Source organism: Mustela nigripes, chromosome 3 (assembly GCF_022355385.1).
Source record: "Mustela nigripes isolate SB6536 chromosome 3, MUSNIG.SB6536, whole genome shotgun sequence".
NCBI classification, from domain to species: domain Eukaryota; kingdom Metazoa; phylum Chordata; class Mammalia; order Carnivora; family Mustelidae; genus Mustela; species Mustela nigripes.
This window is the reverse complement of record NC_081559.1, coordinates 161,893,153-161,901,735: the sequence shown is the minus strand read 5'-3', so window position 1 is coordinate 161,901,735 and position 8,583 is coordinate 161,893,153. Positions and strand designations below refer to the sequence as shown.

General features: G+C 43.0%; 1 protein-coding gene across 3 annotated transcripts; it reads left to right on the top strand.

Annotated features, from left to right (window-relative positions):
• The first annotated feature begins 1,074 nt into the window (after positions 1-1,074).
• Positions 1,075-8,124, top strand: ZNF706 (zinc finger protein 706). Of its 3 annotated transcripts, none has more exons than XM_059394939.1 (4): positions 1,075-1,200; positions 4,743-4,879; positions 7,018-7,125; positions 7,820-8,124. In XM_059394939.1, the coding sequence occupies exons 2-3, from the start codon at positions 4,745-4,747 to the stop codon at positions 7,111-7,113; spliced, it is 231 nt and encodes a 76-aa protein (XP_059250922.1). In that variant the 5' UTR covers positions 1,075-1,200; positions 4,743-4,744; the 3' UTR covers positions 7,114-7,125; positions 7,820-8,124. The 3 variants fall into 3 exon arrangements, with proteins under 3 accessions (XP_059250922.1, XP_059250920.1, XP_059250921.1); XM_059394937.1 differs by having other exon boundaries at positions 1,081-1,360; XM_059394938.1 differs by lacking the exon at positions 1,075-1,200 and adding an exon at positions 1,482-1,727.
• The last annotated feature ends 459 nt before the right edge of the window (positions 8,125-8,583 follow it).

Here is an 8,583-nt window from a genome sequence, read left to right as displayed (position 1 = left end):
GAAAAGCTGCTAACTCCTTTCCGGTTGTTCTAAACAATTCTGTAATCTCTATATCCCAGTCCTGCTCACTTGGGATACATATTTTAAACCAGCTTCTCCTGGGCACTGACATGCAAGTGGGAGAGTGGATGCTATCAGCAAGGTGAGAACGTCAGATGTAAAAGCTTCCCTTTCCTTGTTACTAATAAAATCAAATTATAAACCAGTGTTGGGGGCGGGGGAGAGAAGGGCCGCAGTGAAATAGAATAAAGCCAAAGTCTGAAATGCCATTTGCAGGTATCAGCAGATTACAGACTCAGTTGTTCCTAATCACATACTGGAAGTTAGCGGTCATGGCCTGTAAATCATAGAGACCCCCCCCCCCCCAATTCAATTTAACCATTTCCAAATATTAGCAACTCTGTATGATGTTAGGATTCAGCTAAAGCGGTCGCGGTACCCTAGCCAGCAACACTAAGACAAGCTGGAATCCTGAACTCACTAAAACCCCCCGATTGGTAAAAATAACCGGAGTTTCCGTGGGAACGACGCTGGGGGTTGGCCGGTGAGAGAACAAAGGCTGCGCGGCCCTATTAGGGTCCGCTGGGCCCGCTGGCCGCACTGGGGGCTGGGGTGGCGGCGGTGGTGCCTCCGGGTGGCTGGCTCCCCGGTACCCCACGCCGCGGCGGCGCTGGCGCACCTCTCCGGGCCGGTGCCCGGGCTGCTGCATAGGAGGGCGTCGGCGAGGCGGGAGGCGATAAAGGACGCGGGGACCGAGGCCGGGCCGCCGCCCTAGTGAGTGAGCTGGCAAGCGGCTTGTGAAACACGCCGCAGGCCGTCACCCAGCAGGACCGGGATCACGCGGCTCCCGGGGCCGGCCGAAGCCGCCGAGATAGAGCACGCGGGAGGGGAGGGGCGCCGGGGACAGAGGGCGACGTCCCCTGCAGTTTCCCTCTCGTAGGGGCCGCCGTCGCCGTCAGGCCCCGCCCCCTGACGCTTATGTAATAGGGGCGCGCTGCCATTGGCCCGCGCGACCGGAAAGGGCGCAGGCGTGCGAGCAGGGGAGGGGCGCGGGAGGCGGCCGCAGCAGGAAGGCGCGTGGGCGGCGAGAGCAGGCGGGCGCTGGGGCGACTGGGAGAGTTGCGCGGCGTGCGCGGGCACGAGCGTAGTGGCCTCCCCCGAGGCTGAGGCGGCGGCGGGCGCGCGCGGCGGCGGCGGCGGGTGCGAGGCGCGGGCTGTTGTGCTCTCCTCTTTCCCCTCCTTGGCGGGTGGAGGAGGCCGAAGCGGTGCTGGGCGCTCTCCCCGTTCCTCTCCCTGCGGCCACCTCCCCCGGCCCTCTCGCGCTGCGCGGTCTCTCCGACGCAAGACTGTCCCGGCCCGGGTGAGCGGCTGTGGGGGCGGCGCTGACGCCGCAGGACGTCCGGGAGCCGGGGTGGGGGCCTGGCGGCGAGGTCGCGGCGGGTCGCGAGGGGCCGCCGGCCTCCCCGCCTCCCAGGCGGCGGCCGGGCCCGTCTTGTCCCGGCGCGGGCCGCGGGCTGGAGGGAGAGCTCGGGCGCCTGCCAGGCCCTGCAGGTGGCCGGGTTGCAGGCCGCCGGCGGCCGTGGCGCGGAGCGGTAACCTTACCCCTTGGCGACAGCAGCTGGTCGGTTTCTCGAGGCCGGGGCTCCCCGCGGCCGAAGAGGCCGGGTTTGGGGCAGCCAGAGCCTCCGGGAGGCGCGTCTCGGGCCGGGGTCGGTGAGGAGTGGCGGGTAGGTGGGGGCTGCGTGGCCGGACCGAGGAAGGGGCTCCCCGACGCGGGAGAGGCGGGCTGGGAAGGAAGGGAAGGTGGGCCGGGCTGCCGCTGGGGTTGGTCAAGTGTTGGGCGAAATAGATCTTACTCCCGGTGCTTTCCTCTTCCCTCCCCGAAAGGATGTAGTTAAAAGCTAGGGTCAGGATGTGGATCACTGCCTGGGCCTCCTCGTTTCAGATAGTTACGGAGAATGATCCTACTTCCTGAATCCCAAATCTTTTTTTACTCCGTTGTTTTTGGTTTTGAGAGGATCTTTGGAGGCAATACTTACTTGTTGCCTCCTGTAAGAGCTCTTCATTTTAGAACTCTATTCTTCTCCTTCCCTCTTTGCAGCCCTCTAAGCCACACGAAGAGTTACATTTAAAAAAACCTGCGTTTAAGGTGTTTGTAAATGACTTGTTGGCCCTCAGTTGTGTATAATCAAGAAGTGCTTAAGAGTTTGTAGAAAATTCGATTGGCCTGCGAGTAATCCCAGAGTTGAGCTGTCCAAAAGCAGGTGGCTTGTTCGTTTGCATTTCTGCTTTCAGAAAGGAAATCAATGCAGTGAGTTGTTAGAAGTTAGGGGCCTACCCCACGCGTTTAGACTGTTGATTCGATTTCCTTTACAGGGTTTTCGGTTTTAAAAATAAGAATAAGCTACCAGTCTTCACTTATTAAAGCTTTTATGGTTTTATTTGTTACTGTTAGATGGCAATGGAAAATGGGTTAAATCTATTGTGTAATGTTATATTTTAGGAGAAGCCCTAAATGGAAAAGTTAAAAATAATGTTGTGTATCTCATTACATTGTACAGATCACTGCAAGAAAATGGTAACAAAATAGTTAATATCTTGTAATTATCAAAGAAACTTCTGGAATTGGCATAAAATAGTTGAGGTTACCCACAAAATCATTATGTTAGCATGTGTAGCAGACATTGTGTAGAAGAGTTCAGATGCATGAGAGGACTGAAGTATTCTGACAGAAGGTACTAATAAAAAGATGTTATGAAATATTGGGATATGTAAAGATTGAATACCTATTATCATCCAAATGATACTTAAGTATTCAAATCTGTTTCTGTGGGACTAGGTTCCGCATGCTTGCCATACCATTTGTACTTAAATATACATTTAAAAAGAATCATAACATTTGACTTGGGATTAATAAAGATTTGGCTTTATGAAAACTAAAATGGTAATTTAGTTTTCAAGGAGTAACACATCTGGTAATATTTACTATTATTTGGGAATAAACTAGGCTAGCATACTAAAAATTTTTATAGTTTGTTGAACTATTCAACTGACTTCTTAAAAAGGCATTGATCCTCTTGTATGTTTTATTTAACTTTCAATTTTGTGTTAAATACTAGTGGAGAATTTGCCCAGGCAGTGTATTTATTTTGTCAGTTTCCCTTTTTCTTTTTGGGAGAGGCCTGTGTGTTTGTATGAAATGCTTTGACTTTATATCTATTAACTAATTAGGGTTTTAGTCAGAAAAAAAAGCCAGCCCTGTTTTCTTGTAAAGGTGATCTAGTGCCAGTTTATGTTCATATCCCACAATGATTTAAAAGCTTAAAACTTAACTGCAGTGCTAGTCAAAGGTATATATAGGAATTGTACATAGGACTCAATTTCAATATATTTAAAAAGCCTTTGGTGCCCATAGACTCCTTATGAGCAGTTTTAGTTCATGTTGTCTAATAGAAGATTTTATTTATATTTTTATTTTATTTTAATTCCAGTATAGTTAACATACAGTGTTGTATTAGTTTCAGGTATTCAATATAGTGATTCCACAGTTCTATACATGCTCAGTGCTCATCATAAGTCTTCTGTTTAATCCCCATCACCTATTTCACCCATCCCTCCACCCTTCTCCCCTCTGGGAATCATCAGTTCTCTATAGTTAAGAGTCTGTTGATTGATTTGAGAAGTCTTTAATTTTAATGAAGAAGTAGAAGTAACATTTTCAGTAACAATTTTTAACCCATTTTGCTTCATTTAAGACTATTCGTAAAAAGTAAAAGTATCTCTACCTTTTTTACAAGGTTCATTCCCTCAACTGGAAACTGATTTAATTTTGTTTAATAATTTCCCCAGCAACGCTGCAAAGACCAATTTTTTAGGAGGATTTAGGATAGCACAGTAGTTTTTATGGAACCTGAAGTATTTAAGAGAACAGTTCCCATTGCTCTTAGGATTTCCTTCAGAAGCTTTAGATGACAGCCTTTATTTCTCTTAAATTTGTAAAAGTCTTAATTCACAACAGTGAAAACCAGAAAGGGAAGGTACTTTGAAAAGTGATCAGGCAAATGCTTGGGTAAAGGCACTAAGCTTCTCTGGTAAATTTTTGAAGATTATGTATAGTAGGGTGCACAAATCTCAGATGTACAGCTCGATGAATTATCACAAGTGAGCACATTGTATAAGCATTACCCAGATCAAGATAGAGAACATATCACCACCCCATAGATCCTCCCTCCTGCCCTTTTCTCCCCAGTCAGTATCTCCTAGATTAGCTTTGCCTGTTTTAAATTTTATACAACCTATATTCTTTGTATCTGGTTTCTTTCTCTTAACATTGGATACAACCATGTTGTTACTTGTAACAGTTCCTTTTTGAATGCAGTGTAGTATTCCATTGTATAAATACACCATAAGTTACATATCCATTTTACTAGGAACTGGCATTTGGGTTGTTTCCAGTTTTGGAAACCGGTGCTGTGAACTTTCTTGTACTGTTTGGATGTCTATGTACATTCGTATTTCTGTTAGATATATACTGAGAGTAAAATTGTTGGGTTATAGAGTAGATAACTACCAGTTTGCCACAGTGGTTGTATTAATTCTCTACTAGCATTGTATGCGAGAATTTGAAAAGCCACACATTTTCATAGATCCCTCTATAAAATTTAAGTCTTCAACTCTGAGAGTGTTACCATACTTAGGTTACTCTGTGTTAATCACTCTAATGCCTCAAGTTCTGTTTTTAGATATGGCTCGTGGACAGCAGAAGATTCAGTCTCAGCAGAAAAATGCCAAAAAGCAAGCTGGACAAAAGAAGAAACAAGGACATGACCAAAAGGCTGCTGCCAAAGCTGCCTTAATATATACCTGCACTGTTTGTAGGGTAAGGGGAAGTGAAAGACCGTTTTCCTGTGGACAGTTCTTTCTTTAGATATTGGTTTTATATAGGTTACAATTTTGCAACTATGGCAAAATAAATAGTAGATTGAAGAATTGGCTATTTTAGAGGTCTATATTCAGTTGTCTATTAAACAGATTTTTTTTTTTTTTTTTTTTTTTTTTTCTGAATGGCTCCTATGGCCAGGCATAGTTCTCCAGGTATCTGGGAAAGGGAGTGAACAAAGCAAAGTCCCTGTCCTCATTTAGAATAAAGATGTCTTCAGGGCGGATACTGCACTTTGAACTTTGTAAGGAAATCAGTTCTACATTTTTTTTCCTTTTTTTTTTCTCTTTTTTAAAAGATTTTATTGACAGCGATCACAAGTAGGCAGAGAGGCAGGCTGAGAGAGAGGGGGACACAGGCTCCCTGCCGAGCAGAGAGCCTGATGCAGGGCTCGATCCCAGGACCCTGAGATGACCTGAGCCGAAGGCAGAGGCTTAACCCACTGAGCACCCAGGCGCCCCCAGATCTATATTCTTAGTTTACAGCTACGCAGGATACAAGTGAAATATCTCTGGTTATGAGTTGACTTTTTTCTTCCCTAAATTCGTAGTGGGATGTCTGTAAAACTATATGGAGTATATTGACATTGAGAGCTTTTACTAGAATTAATGCCTGTTATTACATTTGAAGAATAGTCATAACTACCGTCAAGTGCTTATCAGGTATTTTACAGGTATGAGCCCATTAATCCACTTAACCACCCTATGAGATAAAGGACTTTTTGTTCTCATTTTACAGAAGAAGAAACTGAGTCATGGGCATTAAATAACTTGTGCACAGTGATCTAGCTAGTACAAAGAAGAGCTGGGATCTGAACCCAGGCAGTCTTGTTCCAGAGCCCACCCTCCAGACCACTATACCACACTGCCTTTCAGAGAAGTTTTTCTTGGGGTGCCTGGGTGGCTCAGTCGGTTAAATGTCTGCCTTCTGCTCAGGTCATGATCTCCAGGTCCTTGGATTGAGCCCCGTGTCAGGCTCCCTGTTTAGCAGGGAGTCTGCTTCTCCTTCTGCGCCCCATACCCGACTTGTGCTTGCTCGCTTGCTCACTCATTCAATAAATAAAATCTTGAAAAAGTAAAAAGTTTTTCTTTAATTCAAAGTCAGAGTCTCTTTCTTGCTTTTTTTTGCTTAAGCTTAGCACCCTTAAAGTTAGTGACTGGAAGTCCCAAAAGAAAAAATACATAGGTTGATCAAATACTATGCTTACAGATACCATATGTATAATGTATTTTTTCCCAAAGCCTTATACCTGGGTACGGTTATGGGAAGGGCTCTCAGTAAAACATGATTCCAAGAGTAAAGTTCATCGTCTGAAGGCATTACTGATGAAGTAGAAGTTCCTGACTACATAAAAATTCTCATTAAGAGAGGAAATCTATTACGTTAAATGCCTTGTTCATACTAAGCTTTGATATACTCAAAATAATGAAACCGAGCAACTTTAGATTCTGTTTGGAAAGAGGCAGGGTAAATGTAAATTTCATTAAATTACTGATGAATAAATACTTTGACGTAAAAGTACTAGCCGTTCGCCTATTTAAAAACTCAAAACAGCAAAAACTTTTTTTTTCATGTTTTGTTTAATCAAATGGGCTAAAGTAAATAATTGAAGGTCCTTGCCTAGGGAAGTTGGTATAGTGTAGCATTTGAGAACTGAAGTACTAGTACTAGGTTAAAACAGGTCTTGTGCAAATTACACTCTAGGTTTTAGTTTCCTTATCCTGTGAAATGAGAGAGGATAGTAGGAACTAATTTAAGATTACTGTAGGAAGGTTCTGAGAATTGAGGTAACCTGTTTAGCATAACATTTTAAGTAAATGTTACCTGTTTGCTGTTAATCAGACAAGCAGAATACTTCATTCTGTGTGACCCACCCTTTCTTCATATGTGAAATACTGTGATACATTAGGAATCTCTTTGTTACAAGGTCCTTTTTCATATGCCAGCCACTGGTTGCAGGAACTTAAAAAGTGTTTTGAGATAATTGTCTATCATAAGCAGGTTCAGGATTTGAAAAGTTAACACATTTTTTATTTCATGAAATTCAAGTTCTTTTTTTTCTCCGTATTTTTAATTAGACACAAATGCCAGACCCTAAGACCTTCAAGCAGCACTTTGAAAGCAAGCATCCTAAGACTCCACTTCCTCCAGAATTGGCTGATGTTCAGGCATAAAGTTGTTTACAGGTAATTGACCTTTTGTGTTTTCCTTCGTTAATGTCAAGGTTGTAACAGAGCAAAATTATCTTCTCTGACTGTGAAATTAATGTGTACTTTCCAGCTGAGATTTTATTCCTTCCCCTTTTAAGTTAATGTTTATTTTTACAATTGTTAAAAGCCCATTTTCCAAACCAGTTTGATCTTCCCACTGCTTTTGAAACACCCAAGTTTAAACTGTAGCCCAAAATGGGGAGATGATGCGATGCTGGCCAACTGTGGTGCAAGAATGGAAGAGACTTACCAGCTTAAAGAAAATAACTATTACAAAGGCATTTGAGGGTCTTGCTCCCCAGAAATGATGCAGAACAATGTTCCTGAGTGCTTTGGGGCAGGTATTTTACTTCTGGTGTCTAACAGAGCTTAGTGCATTAGGACACCTGGCAAATAGAAGCATATAGTGTGTAAACTTGAGAGTTGCTTGAAAATAATCTGTGTGTTTGGTTTTGTGTTCTTTGTTTTCTCTAAGGTCGTGATGGTGTGAGATAATTATTTCTTTTCATAGTAAATTCATCAAAGATTTGTTTATAAAATCATTGACAGATGTGTCAGACTAACTTGATACCTTTGCATGTGGTGCATTTTTCTTAGACATTTGAAATGCATATAAGTTGTATTTGTGCAACTCACTACATTCACTACATATTTCATTTATGTTTTATAGGTGAATTCATGACACCTTTGACTCTTCTACTGTCTCAGACCTTAGGTAACAAACCTGCAGCTGCTTTTCTAACAAACTGTTGATCAGCAAAAATAAAGGGGCTACAGAAACACTCATTTTTATGCTGTTCCCTTTTGGGCTTCATGCAAAGACAATTCTGTGTAAATGTACAGTTGACTCTGATTTGGAAATCTGAAAATCAGTCCATCCTTGTTATAAAAAATTTTTTTACAATTGTAATTATATTGATGTTCATATTGTGTAAAATAACTCATTTAATAAAGTAGTACTTTGATTTTACAACATCACAGGATAAATGGTTCTAGAAATTCTGTTCTAACTTTCCACATTATTTGCCTTATGAAAATCTAATGGATTTGTCAGCTAGAATTGCAGGCACAGTTCTTATCTCCCTCTCTCAGCTCAGTGGCAGGTTCATTAGCTAAACTAGAACAGACCCATTCACACAGTTTTATTGGCAGCTGTTGATCTAGGTGAAGAATGACTTACCTGCTGCCTTAGTATATACCATCATGTGTCATTTATTCCTCTGTTTTCCTGTGTTTGAGGTTGGAATATTTCAACTTGCCACATGACCACAGCTGCCATCCAGGAATACCCTGTAGATGACTGATAAATTGCTAATGCGTTGGATTTTCAGTGAGCCCTTCTGAAAGATGAGGCTCTGAAGTATATGCCGTGATGAAATCAGTAGGGCTGTTATTGAATACAAAATATGATGGATCGTATGTGAACTGGTAAAG